General features: G+C 43.0%; 1 protein-coding gene across 2 annotated transcripts in view; it reads left to right on the forward strand.

The window, feature by feature from the left end:
* The first annotated feature begins 1,915 nt into the window (after positions 1-1,915).
* LOC136428886 (protein lin-28 homolog A-like) overlaps positions 1,916-18,309 on the forward strand; it is a 38,207-nt gene continuing 21,813 nt past the window's right edge. Inside the window, exons 1-2 of one of the 2 annotated variants that reach the window (XM_066418708.1) lie at positions 1,916-2,014; positions 4,281-4,408. In XM_066418708.1, the coding sequence (XP_066274805.1) occupies positions 1,978-2,014; positions 4,281-4,408 (165 nt within the window). In that variant the 5' untranslated portion in view covers positions 1,916-1,977. Of the gene's footprint in view, positions 2,015-3,528; positions 3,696-4,280; positions 4,409-18,309 lie in introns of those variants that run through there. The other variant, XM_066418716.1, reaches the window with a different exon arrangement.

The raw sequence follows: 18,309 nt of genomic DNA on the forward strand, positions 1-18,309 counted from the left end.
TTCTGTGACGAGCGCCCAGAAGTGAAGTTCGCTCGGTATAGAACGCGGCCCTCATTAGCGCCATTTCAGAACACCTGGGTGCGTCTAGCCTCCATAGCAGGCCCTCTGTACTCTCAAAGCAGAGGAGGGGTTCCGGCAGGGTTTTGACGTGTTTTTAGGCGTTTTTGTCGGCTTTCTACTTTGTCTTTTTTTTTTCAAGAGAGCAAAAAAAAAAAGACAAAGTAGAAAGCCCGACAAAAACGCCTAAAAACACGTCAAAAACCAGCCGAAACCCCTCCTCTGCTTGGAGAGTAGCTCTCTGGGCCTTTTTTGGCTTTTTGCTGATGACTTCTTTTTGAACTGGTTCGTTTGATAAAGCACTCAACGAATTTCATCGACAAAAAACGAATCTTTTTTAAGCTTTGTGCGTTTTGTTGTCTTTTTGGTCATACTTGTACGTTTTGAATGATATTCCCATTATAAAGTCAAGGGTAACACAAATCCAGTTTAGGACGCAGCGACGCCGCCAGCGTGCCGCGGGTCCAGTGAGAGGGGGGCTTAAGGGTTTCATTTGCAGGCGCAAGGGCGAGAGTGTTAACCTTATGTCTTCTAGAAACTACGATATGATTGAAAAACTATGTGAATTTGTGTACAAATGCTTCAAGAAGAGAGAAGAGACTGTAGATTTCGATGGAATATAGCACAATGTTCCTTTTCTTTTACTTCATGTTACCTAATGCATTTAGCCCATGTTGGGCATGAATATGCAATAAAGTTCATTGTCATTTTCATTGTTAACCTTACGGTGGACTGACTCTCATGCCCAATTTTTCCTGCCCTTTTCCCCGAATTCTACGATCCGTACCCCCGTAGGAAGGCCTGGTGGAGGCTAGAAATCTATGGCTGTAGCAATGGCCTGTTGCTTGTAGGCTATGTGCCCTTACACAACTGCTGAATACCGTAGGATTCGTAATTGAAGCAATCAATATTTAGAATGACTTCATATACCTACGACGTAGATTTTATAATGAAGCAAATGATTATAACAATTGCTAAATGTATAGAGCGATTGATGTTAGGAATCAATTTGTGGCAAGTGATTACGAAAGGTAAGGTAAGGATTACCAAAGTTGCTCAATACCGTAGATTTTATAATCGAAATAAGTAATTATATGAAAATTGCTGAAATACTGCAGGCTGTATAATTGAAGCAGTTGATTTGTAATAATTGCTTATACCGTAGGCTTCATAATTAAAGCATTGAAGCAAGGGGTTATATAACAATGACGCAATCAGGTATTCGTCGTTTCTTGTCATCGCGATTGTTTTTTATAATAAAATGGAAAATTCGTTCTTGTCGAGGGAGGGTGGTAAATTGTGTAGAAGATATGACCCAAAAAATGACTATTGCGCAGTTATATTATAATAAAACAAATGATAGAAAATGTTCTTGCTGTGCCTTTGACTTTATAGTTTATTTTACCAAGGAGGTTTAAATAGTATTTGACGAGAGTATCTAAACCTCCTTGATTTTACTAAGAAATGTGTTGTTTTTCGGCCCCTGAACACCAAACGGTCGTCCCCTACAGTTGTACCAGTTGTTATGTAATACTCCGTTTTTATCGGTTGGTTGTTCCAAGGAACCTCCTCCTTGGTTGTTCGAAGAAATAAAGGTCTTTGTCCCGGTCAAAAGGTGGTATGCTCCAGTTCCTGGAAACCTCCAAAGGCCGGATGTCCAGCTTTTGTTCTGACAGTATTGTCATAAAATATTAACGACTGATTCATGCAAAACTGCTCCCTTCCCACGTGTAGGTAACGTTCGGACGGCGCTGAGAGATCGAACGATTTTTCCGTCGTAGGTGACTCAGGCAGGCAGGCCGCCATGATTTTTTTGGCGGCAAGCCAACAGGTTGCCTTTATAAACCGCCATAGTGCGTGGCTTTCTGAAGGCACGTAAGGAACACATACACAACACACGCACGCACGCGGCGCAACCGTATGGCCGAGGCACTCCGTCCGAGCGACGTCACAACAGGTAAGTGAAGAAGACAGTGGCCGTACAGGTAGACTTCTCACCTGTTGTCATCGACAGGTGTTATACATAGTATAAAAGCGCGTTAAGGTAGTACTGTGTTCGTGTTTACGGGTTCGGACGACGTACAAAATTGCAGCGCGCACAAATTTTAGTGAGGAAAACAAAAACGCGTTTTCGCCGCCATAACCTTGTAAGAAGCACTTCCGTTCGCAGCAGCGCTCACGTGGTTTTGTTGGGTCAGATGACCGGAAGTACAGAGTACTCAGAACAAAAAAGCGAAGGGCGGAAGAAGTCGTCAAACATTTCCCACTCTCTCTCTCTCTGTATTTATGTTCGGGAAAAAACTTCGCACATTGCCCTTTTATCAGGTTGTTGACATATGTTGAAAACACGCACGTACGTGTACAAGCATGCCGCTTTGAACACCGCGACTTTTTGCGCTGATTTGTTTGTACGGGGTTTAGTTTTGCGGAGTGCCTTTTTTAGGAGTGTTCCCGCCAAAAAAATGTGCCCTGGAGGCTGGTCATTGTGTGGCCGGGGCAGTGGCCGGACAGACAGACCACACGCTACGCCAGAGGGCGGCGCTCTGTCCAGCTCGCACAAATCAACTCGTACAATGGGTCCCGGGCGCAGCGGGGGCCGGGCGGGTCGCGAAAGGTCGCGGGCGGTCCTGTGTGCGACACGGCTCCACAAGATGGTTCTCACAAGGGGAAAGACGCCGCGGAAGGAAAAATAAACGCGGAGCTGGAATAGGTTGTAGCGCGCGGGGTGTAATACGAGTAAGGGTCACGAACTAGTGCCCGCCAGGCCGCGCCGTCCTTGTACCAAGGCGAACATCAATTTTGTCGCGGCGTGGAATCCCTGACCACTGCTGAAAGGGCGGAGGGTAGACCGGCCGGCGCCACCGCAGCCGGCCTATTTCGGCCGAATCAAAGAAGGGGGCGGGTGTGAGGGCACCCTCGGGAGAGGGGACGGGGGGGGGGGGGGGGGGGACGTGAAAGACGCGCTCACCAATCCTGCTAAATCCTGCTACTAGATTCACTCTTGGTTTCCGAGGAAAAACAAACTTGTGGGAAAAAAGAAGGAAAGAATAAAAGCGCATTCTGCTCGCGAAGTTTGCGCTAGGTAAAAGAGGGGGAGGGGAATCCAACTGCCTCCGCTTCGTTTGACCTTTGAACTTTTTCCACGATATCGTACATTCGCAAAACAGCGTAATACCGTTGGTCCTACGCTCTAGGCGTGTTCCCCTACTTCCACTCGCACTTCGCAATGATACAGAGCACACAAAAACACACATGCACACTCGCATAGCGCGGCGTGTTTTCCTTGTCGGATCACCCGTTTGGGGTCAGTGAAATCCCGGTCCTATCGACGGTTTGAATTTGATTTGGATAATCAATTTTATTCTCAATGACAGGTAGCACGGCCACGCCATTGGCTGTTGCCAGGGCGGCCGCTGATTGGTATGTGTAATTAGTGGCAAAGAGCCATGTAATTGTGCGTCACGTGTAGCGGCACAAAACAGAGAGAGAGTGGGAAGTGTACCAGGGCTCCTTACGGGTCGAGAGACGGGGAGACCACCGGTGTGCCGACTGAGGACATCGTGCAACAACGAGCAGAGAAGGCCCCGGTCAAGCCGCCCAGCGCAGCCAACGCGTACAGCACGGCGTCATGGCCTCAGGTTAACAGCCCCACTTTTCCCATCGCTTCCCCGACGTAAACTCACGTCTACAATTGAAGATGAAGACCGTGGCACATCGCGGCCATGCCTAACCGCCACAGCGTGTGTGTATCTGTGTGTGTGGACGTACCGCCCACCACCACCATACTCGTAACCCTACTACCGGGGTTCTGTGCTACAACTTCTGTGTGTCTATAGTAGAACCCTGTGCAACAGTTCCGACTGTCAACATGACGGGGTGGGATCGGCGTGGTCAGTGTGCCCCGCGCGCTGTGACGGCCGCCCACGCCGTCCTGGTGTGGTCAGGGCCCCTTGTGGTCAAGCTAGTCGCCCGGGAGTGACCGGAGACAGCGCGTAGGGACTGCGATCCTTCCCCGGACCTGTCCAAATCACCGGGAGGCCGCCATGTTCGTTGTCGATCGCGGAGGACGGTAGTAGCCCGTCCATCGTGTTGTAAGGTTGAGCCGTGCGGCGCGTGAGGACCTCGCCGCCGACCCCATTGTTGCCCTGTCCCGCGCGCTGACCGCCCCATGTGCCCCCCCGCCGCACTCACTCATCCTTCCCCTGCTCTTCCCGTTCCTTCAGGGGGAGCCGAGGACCCCGGGGAGGGCCCGGACTACAGCGGCTCCGGCGTCTGCAAATGGTTCGACGTGTCCAAGGGCTTCGGCTTCATCACACCCGACGGGGGAGGCGACGACATCTTCGTCTACCAAGTAAGGAGCCTGCCCTTCACGTATACACATACATCTATATACGTATATACAGCGCTTTAGATACGCCGGCCTGCACATGTTGACACCCCGTATAGCGGTACTTCCGGCTGTATCGCGCACACGCATAAACGTATACAAATATCTGTCACTAGATACATTAACTTTTTATACGAGAAAAGTATTGAGTATACATTTTAACCTGATCTTCAACCCATGTGACTTTTATAGATATATGATAAGGCATTTTATCTAAAACGTTTATACAACTTTCTTTACATTTGTAGAACTCTAACACATTGTTTCTTGAATTTCATTGGTATTTTCTTATCTACTTTTTATAAAAGTATGAATATGTCTTCTGTATAGATGATGATAAAGGATGTAGTCATCAAAATATTTTAAAGGCTCTTTTAGAAATGGAATAAGACAATTTTTACATAAGCCTTTTATCCCACACTTTCTTTACATATGTAAAAGGTCTTTACAGTGTTTATAGAAGTAGAATTTTATTGGTATTGGCTTTTCTGCTTTTTATGAATGAATATTTCTTCTATGGTGATAAAGGAGTTCGTCATTTAAGCGTTTTAAAAGCTTTTGAAACATTATGACCACTTGGATAATGGATAGATGAAATAACACTGGATATAAGAAGAAGAAAAAGAGGAACAAAAGACACAAATGAAATAAATAGTTGTCTTCCTGGTGTTTATCACAACAATGGTGAGGAGAAAGCCTTGGGGATTACACGGAAAGAGGATTCCATCCCGAATTGTTGACCATCCTTGGTATTTTTACTTCCATACTTGAACTGAACAGGGAATAGGAGTTAGGTCTGTTGTTGATCGAATTGATAAGAGGGCATTGCTCTTTCTTGTATGTACACTTGCTCTGATGGTGTAGAACAGAGCTACGTGTAGAGTTGTAGGTCTGGGAGGTCGTCTTTGGGAGGTTATTCATTGTCACATTGTCCGGAGGGTTTCCGTTTCTGTGTTAGGACTGCGAGAAAAATAAGCGGACCGTCCGCGGTGGACTCGAGTAACCCTGTCCGTGCATTGAGGTTAACCGTTTCATTTGACCTCGTCGGGCACAAAGATACCTAGATTATGTTCTGTAACACTGCCTGGTGGATACAAAAGCCTTAAAGTTCTGTAAAAATCCTTAAGTGACACCGAAGTAGACAAGCCCTTTGCCTGTGTTGTGACAGAAGTTGCGGGATTCGGTTTACACCATCGTACGCCATTGGCCCGAGATCGCCCCGGCCTCTCTCTCGGAAGCGAGGGTTCACATATGTATGGTCCGTGACTGCCCCAGCGGTGAACCTAGCGCTCTGTGGACATTTCAAGGTCCCGCTGTATTTATTACCTCCCAAATCTCTCCCTCCGTTTTTAGAACTAACCAGATATGTACCTGCATAGATGATGTACCACAGGCCTTTGATCTTTCGACATGTGTAGGATCTAGGAAGAACCACATTAGGGCGTGGACCGAAGAGAAAGGATTTCTTTTTTACTAGGGTCGCTCGGTGTGTGTGTGTTTACGAACTCCCCTGTCCAAGCTCGTTTGCTCACTGTTCTAGTTCGGTTAGGTTTTCTTTTCTAACGGAATGTTGAATGGGCGTTTCTGGTCTAAACGTACCGATACAGGAGGTGTTGAGAGAAAGGTGTAACGCGGTAAAAATCGGTGACCTTGGTAGCGCGGGGACCCGTTAATACGGAACCTGTCGGGCCGTGTTGTCGGCCACTGTTTTAACATTCCCCCGACAGTAACGGCAGGGATCGGCCGGTCGGCTTTTTAAAGGGTAACGCTAGGAACTTGTCCTAAGAATTCGGTCAGGGCCTTGGCCGCAAATGCAGCTGGAAGCGAAGGCCAGATATCCCGAGCGTGTCAAGAGGCCGAGTGTTTGTCCTTATGATGACAGCGGAGCCCTGACTAGGCGCCGTATGTACCGAACTCGCCTGGAAAAAATCGCTCACTTTAACTTCTCCGCAAAAACGTCACGTTAAGGATTTGTTCACGCGTTTTAAAGATGGTATAAGAGAATTTATTGTCTGTTTTGTGTGTAGAAAAAAAAAGGTTGATGTTTCGAGATTCGGACGCCATTTTTTGTGGAGATGAAAGCATGGTCTATTCCCCAGCCAGATCAAAAGGCCGACGACAATGCGCTCAGTATGGCGCGGGGGAATGCGCCCGCCGTCGGACCCCACACCTCGCCCAAACCCTCCGTACACGGCGAGAAATTCTCCCGGGTTCGAGTCGTGCATAATTTTCGCGGATTGTCTGTGATTCAATAGGTCTGTCGGTGAGATTAGGAAGATTTTGTACGTATGTATTGAGAAGGAAGAAATGGTGGAATCCACACACACCGCACGTCGGGACGGGAGCCCGGTTCCCAGACGCGAGAGGAAACGTTGTCGACAAGGCCGCGTTTTCGCGATGATGTCTGACCACAACAGCCTTTCTATTCACCCAAAAGGTATAATCTTCTTAGGATTCGCACATTCAAAGCGTTTTCCGTTGTAGATTTTTGTCTGTGAAGTTTAAATCTGCGGGTTAGAATCTTTGAGCGTCGACGAACGCTGACAAGTGCGGACGGGAAAAGATGGATTCGTACAACGGGCGTTTGTAGTCGAGCCTCGCGCGACGAAAACTCACTTTCCAACGGCCGGCGTGGTTCGTATATACGCCCGGCGTACCCGAGACATCGTGAGAGAAAACCTCCTCAAATATTCACACGTGCTAACGATCTTTGCAGTCGCCAGTGGGATGCTTTACACAGCCATTTACCGAGCCGCAGTAAATAAGGAGGATAAAAATCGCCGTCAAGTATATGATGACTTGTGCAAACTGGCCGACCCACTACGACCAAACAGACCGATTGTTTTACTCGCAAAGATTTACTTTTAGAACGCTGGTGAAAAATACAGTAAACCTGGGCTTAGAATAGAGGAGCTTTGCAGCTAGATTCTACCAGAAAACGTAGATTTGTATGTTGTTTACGATGTCGTAGTGAAACTGCAACCCTAGAGATTGCGTACCATAGATAGGCATCGTTTCGAAAGCTGATATTTTGATCGGGCTTTTACTTATACCAAGGAGGTTTCCTCCTTGCTTACACTGATACATTTTTATATCTAGAGCTTTAGGTATTAAAGCAAGAAAAGCACAAGTCTTATTTTAATTCAAAACGAAATTAAAACAATGAAGAAATGTTCAGAAATGTATTTCAATGTGGAACACAAGGAACACCTAAAACTTGCTATACTTCAGTTACTACAGCCTAAGCTTGGTTTTCAGCTGAAGTTTTGAGTGAATGAGATCTCTTTCAGAGATGGACTATAGGATTTCTCTATGTTGTATGCATCTCTCAAGTGTTTAAACCTTACAACCTTTGTAATACACCCACTCATACACAAACACAAACCACACACACACACAAGAAAAGTGGCATGTTCATTCAAAACAACAGCTACTTTGAAAGAAACGCTGTGATTGAAGCAAGCACTGTTCCGTAAAGCTAGAAACTTTCTTAATTCCATCTATCGTGTGAAAATACCTGGCTCCTGAGCTGTGCAGGTATAACTATTTATTTTCCAGATCAGTCCATTGAAGTGTTTTGGAAACTCTTTGTTGTCTTGTTTACTGGGAGAAACTTAAGCACCTCGGTATGTAGGAAGGAATCAACAAGAGAACCCCTAAGCGATTTAGGGAGATATTTTTGAGTGCTACCTGATATAAGATAACAGGGGTTGGCATGTCGATCCAAAACACTAAAAAATCTTGTCAACAACTCTACTTGTACAATTCTAACTCCTCTTTCAAAGTTGTTCCTACTTGTGTTAAGAGGAGTTGCATTTCGTTGTTTTCGTCCTGACTGTTTTTAATCGTACCAAGGTCTATAAGATAAGACATTCTTTATCTTTCCTCAGAAATAGTTGAGAACAAAACCTGAAGTCTAACCTGTTTCTTGTATTTCAGCTGTAAATTTGACTTCTTAAATGAATTCTATTTCTTATATTATAACTGTAAGTTTGACTTCTTGAATGGCTGCTAAACTGCCCGTTCTCAGAACTAACCAAACTGCAGATTGTCATATTTTGAGCTACATTTGCAAATAACAATTTTCTAAATACGAAATAGTGTAAAGACGTTAGGTTTACATAAACTTTACGTACACTCACTGGGGAAAAGGCTGAGATTTCTTCATTTTAGTTACTTCTTGTATCTGTTATTTTGTGACCAGAGGGTTGAGTTGCCTTTTTAGTTTGTTACAGCTCTTACTAAATAATAGCGCTTTTCTTTCATGATGTCACGCAAATCTAGCCAACATATCCGTGTAAAAGTTTGGATGAAACAGAAAATTTAGCCTGTGAAAGTTTGGGACAGAAAGCGAAGTTGACTGGTGAAAATGTTTTCAGTACGTTACAACAAGATAAACAAAAAACAAAACAGTCTTGTGTAAGTTCCATGTTCGAAATCTAGCAAATTCCTTACTTTTGAAGATTGAAAGGAACAAGAAATTGTTGTGGTATGATACCTAGTTCTATAACAGAGTATACAAATAATTTAACTCATTATGCATTACAGAGGATAAACTGTTAACGAATTGAGTCTCAAACTGCACATCTTCAGTTCCTACCTGGCTGAAGACTCTACTCCACTCTACTCAACATGTTTAACAAGCTTATCTTTTTGTATAGAACATCGTGATCAAGCAAGATTTTACATTTTTAGTTGCAGAGGTGGACTAGAAGATGGCTGGACTAGATTGTAGAGCATAGATTGTCCAGAAAACGGGACTGTTTCTGTGCTGTAACCCCTGAAAGCTTTGGCCTTCCTATGCAAGGGTCAAGTCATCCAACATTTGAATGAACACGTAGTCTTTTACAATCGTGGAGCTCCTGTTCTGATAACTGCTACGTCGCACAACTGCGTTCTAAGGATGAGCCATATTTTTACTACAGTCAAACCTGTCTATAGCGGTCACTCAAGGGACTGGCCAAAACTGGCCGCTAAGGACAGGTGGCCGCTATGGAGAAAATGTTGATTAATTGACCACGAGTGACACATGTTTTCAGTACCCACTGAGATACATTTATTCACCGTACAGTACACATTTAACATTACATAGGTAAGGCACATTTTAGAAATTCGATTGTTGTTCTTTTACTTCTATTATGGGCTTGAAAAAAGAATTATTGTATCTGCCAACTCCAAAATCCATGGTCTGCTCGAGCTTCATGTCTGAACAGACCAGCATCGCCATACTCAACTCTTGATCCTTCGCGACTGCTTCGCTGCCGGCACACGCGTCACCAACGAGTTTTAATCATATGAAACAAAGTTCTTCGCAGCAAAATGCCCCCTAGTTAGTACAGAACAAAATATATGTTGCTCAGTTGCCACTTACTGTTCGTTTTCGACCGTTTTCAAACACAAAATCGTGGCGACAATTTTCCTAATCTGTTGTTGTTTGCTTGTCATGATCGGCTTCTACCATTATGCTAATAGGGTAATGAGAGGAAGCTCGCTCTTTTGAGGGCTTTTTTCTTTTCAGAAAATTGCAACAGCCTAACTTTTACAAGATAGTAATGTTATCCATATTTAGTTTGAAGCTTTTGGTTCAGTAATTATCCTCAGTGATAGTTTGCAGCAAAATACATTTAACACACTATACCTCCGCAACAGTGGTGTCTTCCGATGACCTTTATGCTGCTCCGCCATTTTGAACATCGTGTTTGGGCACATTTTCGGATGAATTCCCGGGGAAAACGGAAATATTGGGCCGACATTGAAATAATTCGCCAACTTAGCGCATCAGATACATGTGCGGGTTGTATTTTCCAAAAACTACCGTAATCTTTGTCCAATCCAAATGCACAGAAATAGTCAAATATGCTACGATGTACAAACGCAAGCCATGTGAAGAAATACTTGACTTCGCGCGCGTCAAACCATGGATAATCTAACGAAGATAAAACATTCTTGTTTTCTTTATTATTATCCCGTAAAGTTGAGTTCACATAAACTTGATAACTGCATTAAAAAATGAAGATTTTGAACCCGGCGTGCGGTGGCGATGCGGCTTCCACCGGCGCACATTGGCCGTTATCGGCAGTGTTACTGTACTCGCGGGACCGAAAATCGTCTGGCCGCGACCGCGTTGGACAGGTGGCCGCTATAGCCTAATTCTTAATGCTTATGTCAATGGGAAAAATCCAAGGGACCGACAAAAAGTGACCACTATGGGCAGGTGGCCGCTATGCAAAGGTGACCGCTAATACAGGTTTGACTGTAGTTTTAGGACCTGAGAATTGTTTACCAGCAAATCGTGGGTGGGTGTCGCATGCATGACCTAGCACACCTTACCTAAAGCACGCCCTTGAACCCATCTCCAGTTTGACACCTACATCGAAGAATCGGTGTGAGGAGGGGGGTGAGAGTAATCGACGATTATGTTTACCTTTTTCTATTTCGGACCCAATTTAAACTATATCTCAGAGGATTGTGAAACTATGATGTTTTGTTTTGTTTTTATCTTGCACGCAAGTATGGGACAGCCAATCCATGGTGAGGTTTAAGTTTTCTGGGAAGACTTATTTGTTATCTGTTCTACTACTGGCTACTATTGGTACCAAGTCAAAGAAATAACCTGGATATTGTTGGGAAAATTCAAAGTGAAGATGCACATGTAGAAATAACTTCCAATTTGGCAAGAATATTCCATCATAAGCTTACTTCAAAAGTAGGTTAAAGACACAACTTAAGCACTCTGATAAATAAATATATTCTTCGACTTGGTGGAAAGCAATGTTTTCTAATTTTGTATTCTTTCTGTGTATCTTTTATTCTCTTTTTCTCAGTAGCCATATTGTGTTTTCTTCATAATCAGTGCATTTTACCTGCGTGGCTCTCGAAACTGGCCAAAATAAATGAAAGAAAAACAACATTTTCCACAGAAAATTCTTACCAAAAGGTGACAAGAATAAGACTAAGAGTTACTCAAGAAGCTATGTGTGTAGTAGTAGGTTAGAAGAGGTTTTCTTTCCTTTGCTTGCCATTCTTGGACTAGGAGTGCTGTGTCATACTGGGTCCCCAATTTGACCTGTCAGTGCACTGGTGAATATGTGCCCTGTGGTGACCTGACCGGACCAACACGGGGGCACATGTCAGGGGAGGACACAGCATAAAAACCCTCACAACTATCATAATTGTTTCACCACAGCGGCAAGGTCAAGTACAGACCAGACAACATGCCTCTTTCAACAAGGGTTCCCCTCAGTCCACAGCCCCTGTTGTACTGCTTCCTCACTATTCTGAGTTTGACGGAGCATGTTTTGCTGGATTGTAAGAAAATACACCCAGGTCATATCAGGAATAATTGCATCCATGCCTCCCTAACACACAGCTTGCTGAAAGTAAACAACTCCCTTCCCTCTAATTTTGCCTCTGCGTTTCCGTTTCCAGTCAAATAAGTTACAGGTTCTGTTTAGAAATTTTTTGTCGAGAAGTTGTCAAGATTTGGAGCACGCTTTCTTCAGTTTTTCTTTGTGAAAGTCTACCATTATGTGCCTCACACGTGAAATTACGCAGGGAAAACACAGCGACAGAGAGTTGTCTCTGTTGTTAGTGGATTGTTAAGTGTTAGAGGAGGATAAACCTCGGTTGTCACTCGCTTGCTACCTACACAACACATAACGCTCACCTTTGACACTCCGTTAGGGCTGGAATTCTGTACTACCCTTCCTTGATTGATGGTTACGTACCTCCATAATCAAATAGCAGTGAAAATTCCAGGATAAGATAGAGGATACGAGATTCCTAATTAGGTCAATGGAGGTCATAGTATATCCTTTCGTCATAATTGCTGGCTTTTATTAAATACTGGCGAATTTTATCTGTATATGGGTTGATGGGTTCTGAATCAGAGGGCCACACCCATTTTGTGATAGCTACACATGTGGTGGAAGACTTGCACAATTATATCAGATGCAAAGATATTTTGTGAACATCTTTCTCCTGAAGCTTATGATCTGGGAAAAAGACCTATGTGTTGTTTTTTGTTTGTGGTTTTGAAATGTGGGTGGAATGAGTACACACACGAAAAGGGATTTGGGATGAATATGTAACAGGTTAGGTGCCATACCCTCTCTGGGATTTGAATAATTCGCAGAAGATTTCACTAGGGACCAGTTTAGTTAAGTGTAATATCTTTGCCACGTTTGTTGGGGTCGCTGTTGGGTTGAGTCCACAGATCCACGTGTTGGAAAACCTACGTAGCTACCATTTGGACGTAGTATACCTTGTTTTGCCCTCGGTTTGGTAATCCTATTTTTTGTTGTTCAGATTTCACCATTTCGTGCTTGTGTTTGCCCACTTCTGCCACTTGTTTGGAAACCCTTTCTGTTTGGGAATGTGAATGCTTACAAGATTAAGATGCCTGACTTTGCTAGATATTCACGACCAACTTGAGCTACCATTTTGTGGAGTGTGTCAGAGGACTAAGGGCCTCTTTACACCTACGACATTTTAGAGTCGTGCGATCATCGTCGTGGGCGACGTCGCCGGCGACGGTATTTTTTGGCCGTCTAAAGACGATCAAAACAATCGTACGACGGCAATAAACGGGAAATCCTCGAAATGTCGTGCGACCACCTCGGACCCAGTCGCACGACGTTCAGCGGGGGGGCCTGTGGCTGTGTTTTTCTCGTCTAAAGAAGAATCGTCGCCGGCGACGGAAGTGGGTGATATGCTAATAAGCCTACAGCGTGCTGTTTCCTGTCCGGGAAGGAAAGTTTCTATCGTTTTCTTTGTAAATATGCATGCAGTTAGCAATGGAAACATATTTTTCTCATCCGAAACCGGTTACTAGTATTCCGGCGCGACGCCCTGCTACCAGTGGCTACTTCTCTAGTATGCCCCTATTCCTCGATCCCCGGGACATCCCCGGCGGCGGCCACTAACTCGGGTTAAATCCCGTCCGTCTCTGTACCAGCCTCAATCTCTTTCTTTGTTGAGCACCGTTCTCAACGTCTCATCTGCAGGGCAACAGTTGTTGCAAAGTCAGTAAAAGCTTCATCTTTTGACGAAAACAAGCGGTTCCCCCGCCATTTTGAATTTGAGCGCAAGAGTTCACTTTGAGTCACACGCGCACATCAATGGAATTCTGCGCCGCGGGGGTCCCATGATATTTCCTGGCCGTGTGTCTAAAGAAAACCGTCGCCTACGACGATGATCGTACGACCTTATAACATTGTAGGTCTAAAGTGCGCCTAACTTGTAACGCGAAGTATGTCTACAGTATACTTTTATGTGGTTTGTAGCAGATTTGTAATTTCTTACTTCCCGTGATTGGTCTTTTTTACTCCTAGGTTTGTAGAGAAACTATTGGGGAGTTGTTTTCTGGACACCACTTCCGAATGTTTGCTGACTATTTTGTTGAAATGTTTTTCGGTAGATAGACATTGAATATAGTTCTTGCTCTAGAACAGATCTACCCACTTACACTATCATGCCAAAAGTCTACATCTTACCCTGTAGTTTAGAAACAATCGCAACCTAAGTCTACGCTTTGAAAACCTTGTCATTTTGATCCCTGGTTTCCCATAGCAATGGCTGTCATGCCAAGGAAAAATTCGGATGTGGGTGGAATTCCATTTTGGTTAGATTTGGACACTTGCTACCTTTCTAACCACCTTTGCTGATAGATTTAAAACGTTAACTTCTATTATATTGCTAACTACATTCCTACAAACAGTTTATCACGTTTCTTTTTCAGCCACGGGTGTAATATCTTACTTGAATTATTTTTGTTCACAGCAATCAAATACAGCTTTGTTGTGCTTATCCTACTGAAACCTTTGAGATATGATCGACTCTCCCTTCCTAAGCATAACAGTAGTTGCTAGTTCAAGGTATAATCCTCAGCTGTTTTGTTATGTAAAGCCATAGAAGGTGGGTTTAGCCCTGATATTGAGAGCACGTGGGAACAGGTTTACACAGAGATATCACATAACATGTGTAGACCTAGTTGGAAAGGTATACCCGTGTTACACTTGTGTAATGCATGTGGGAAAGACTTGCGTGTTATACTTATACTATAGAAAAGGGCTTACAGATGTACTGTTTTAAGGTTTGGTCTTTGCTGTGTTGAAATGTTGTGTAAGGTATATGTTTGATTCAGAGGTCTGAACTATCTGAGGAGTGATTTGTTCGTGTGTGTGTATGTGGTGTTAATTTCAGTTTATTTGGTGTTAAGATAGATCATACATGTGTGACTTTCAGTGGCTGACGTTGCTTCAATGATCGTACTGAAACCTTCCCTCACAGCTTACACATAGGCGAGAAATCCTGCAAAATTCTAAGAAATCAAATTGTAAGAGAACTGTACATGCCTTGGACTTTGTATCAAATCGGTTTTACACAATATATCATTTTTCGGTGCTAATTTCTGCAATCGCAGCTTGATGTTTTTTTCTCAAAAGCTAATGGGTTTTAGAAATAGCTTTAGTAGATGGAATATTGAAGCACGATTATGAAAACACTGTGTGTTGGACGTTTCCATTAATGCCAGGTAGATAAGCGGGTTACCCTAGGAATTGCGAAATTTTACTCCTTTGTTAGTGTTACCTGGAAGCACGTGTTGAACTGCCATGACAGTTCCTTGAACCTAAAAATGTGACCATGTTTTGCTCCTTTGCCTGTAAACACTCTATTGCTCCAGAGTCTAGTCCTACAACAGTTGTATGGAAGTGTGTGAAACACATCAACGGTAAAGTAAGTTGTATAGAATTGGCCTGAAACGCCAAGTACACAAAAAAATTGGCTTGAAACAACAACTGCACATAACAAAAATTGGCATGAAACACCAACTCAAAAACTACACGTATAAAATTCGCTTGAAACACCAACTACACATTCTAACAGCAGACATTGCCTTGTGGCTTGCAAATTTGCAATCACTATTATTCAGGGTACTACAGTGTACAGAAGACGAAAGATAGTTTGTATATAGCAAACATTCCAAGAAAAGGGAAGAAACAGATACCCAAATGAAGCAGTTCTTGAAAAAGGAGAATTGTGAGAAAATGCATGTGTTAAATACCACCAACAAACTTCACCACGTGCTTATAAAGCTAAACCCCTCTAAATCTGGTGTAAGACTGCATTTTGTATTGTGGTACAGGCAAATCTTATTACAACACAGACACAAGAACTTAGTAGAGGAAAATAACCTTTAATTTCTAGACATCCAGGTAGATATAAATGTTACCCTAGTCCCTGTCAATTGTAGCACTGTAGTGTAGTTGGACTGTGCACTACGTGCAAGAGGATGAGTGAGTGAGTGTACAGTACTTGAACTGTGAAGGCAGTGTCTTGAAGTCCAGCAGAATGCATGCATACTGTGGAGTATGGTACAGTCTGCTAGCCACTAGGTTATTTCTTCTTTCATGTACAGAACATCTTTTTGGCAAGTTGATGTTGCTATGTCGTAAGCACTGGTCATGAGTGTGAGTTCCAAGTTCTAAGAATTGACGAAAATCAAAGGGTTACGTATATTTGGCTTTCTATACGATGTCATCTCATCAGCTTTCAAAACAGTATGTAAGCGAGCAGTAGCAAGCCAATTTGCACTCTCAGTTATCGAAAAAGCATTGCGCTTTGAGTTTGATGAAAGAGAGAGTACAGTACTAGTATATAAGCAGCAGGATTCAGTTTTTCACAGACTAGGACAGAAAAGGTATGTAATTCTGATACATACTGTACTGTTTTCTCAAATGTCCAGTAAACGAAATTGTCCCTATGACCCCATCCACAACGTACTCTGAACTTGTGTTCTGCTGTTTTTTGAAGTGAGTAAAATCACTTGACCTTAAAAACCAGCAAAACCTATATGGATATGTCATAGGTGTTGCCAGTCTTACATGTAGATCGTTAACTGTTCAGTTTTGCATCAATTCAATGAAAGAAAAATATACACTGAAAAGTTGAGAGATAAATAAACTACAGTTGATTCAAGGACAGGAGACCACTACTAGATCTGTACATACATACCTCATAGCTCCAACATGGCTTCCTTTTTCTTCAATCTGCAAACAGTCAAAAACTGTTGGGATATAGGAAGACAGGTCTGCCAAAAAGCCTTCAAGTTGACACATAACACTGCTCTAATTCCTCCTCTGAATGATTTTTTGACATCTTGTTCATTTCATGGCAGCAAAATGAAAGTACAAGTATCTGGGTAGAGCATACACCTTATTCATCGTTATTGTACAAACATAGCTTGGACTAGTTTTCAATTGTAACAACACAAGGAAGATAGGCTTACTATATGGCTGAAAATAAGCTGCTTTTTGAAGACAGTTCCTTTCTTTTTAAGCTATACTCATCTAAAACTTTAAGTAAAAGGTAAAGCTGGCAACCTCAGACTGAGTACGAAGCGTAATTTTTTTTGTTAGCTAGTAGTAGTGCAATGCGTCTTAGCTACAGCTCGCGTTTTCATCTACATCTACTCAAATCTGTGCTCCTTTGAAATCCACAAGCAAATAGTGAGGAAACACAGATAGCATCAGTAAACTCAAGATTGCACAGTTAACTGCAAAGAAAACATTGACGCCTTTTATATCCTCGAAAAGTGGAAGGTATAGCCGCTTTGAAATTGTGCAAAAAGCAGGTAGAAGATAGAGGTATTGATTGCATCCTTGTCAACCTCTCTGGAAGCAATTCTTCTTCCTTGTCCTGCATATAGGTAAGGAATGTTAATTCGCATTCCTTGCAATGAAAATATCAGCAGTCTAGAAATTTAGAGTCGGAAGACTCTTGTGCAAAACATGCCGTAGGATTTGGTGTTTAAAAATAGTCTGTTTTCTTTCTATATGTGGCATGTATGATGCAAACCAATAATAGCCTAGTTTTTCTGCATTTAGCTTTGTTTACACTCAAGTATGTACAAATTAAGGAACCTAGCACAAAGCAATGGACTTTCTTTCTTGTAAGTTATAAGCATTATGGTTTGGCAAAGCTTCCAAGGTTTTTATTCCCATGACTTCATGTTGATATCCACATCTAGCCTTGGCACGACAGGGAACAGCAGATGATAAACTGGATAGCAAGCAGTACTTACTAAAGCAGCATTAGATTCTTTTTGGAAAAACACGAGATCACAAGAAACATACTGAGATCTATACTACTGTGTGGAAAGTGTTGTTATACCTGAAGCAGCCAAAGCATCATTGCCTTACATTCATAACTCTTCTATATCTTGATATCTATGGAGTTCCCTCGGCCTCACAGACACTGTAACTGAAGAGTGAATTTTAGTTCTAAATGGACATGATTCTTTAGCCCACTAAAACGCTAACCTACAGTTCTAGTCTTCCCATTTTTAACTTGGGCATCTAGCTAACACTTTGTGTTTGGCAATGTGAAGGCAGCTAGTTGCATGTGCTGTCTGTTTTTCAGGTATACCATCAAAAATTATTTCTTCTGTAAAACCAGTAGAATGACTTGATGGTTTCTAATGTGGCAAGTAAAAAATTACTTGACAAGCAACTGCGTTTTCGTTTCATTGCTCGTTGCTTATGTAACGTTTTTTTCTTGTTCCTCATCAAAGAGCTCAGCAACTGACACAGTCTCACTTGCATAAGGCACTTGAGCTGCAAATGTCACAAGCTTCAGGATCTGGAGATGACCTACTTCTGTCAAGTATATAAATAAACTCCTACTACAGCATTCATAGAACAGGTTTTTCTGCGAACTACATCTTCTGCAGTTCAACAATTCTAAGGAAATTGTCATCTGAAAGGACAGTGACGGTAGCTTCTGTAGATCTCATTGTCTCTGTGAGCACAGTAGTTGCGTCATCATGGCCATTAGACCTATTTATGCCATGCCTGTTAGCAGAG

Source organism: Branchiostoma lanceolatum, chromosome 1 (assembly GCF_035083965.1).
Source record: "Branchiostoma lanceolatum isolate klBraLanc5 chromosome 1, klBraLanc5.hap2, whole genome shotgun sequence".
In the NCBI taxonomy this organism is placed as follows: Eukaryota; Metazoa; Chordata; class Leptocardii; order Amphioxiformes; family Branchiostomatidae; genus Branchiostoma; species Branchiostoma lanceolatum.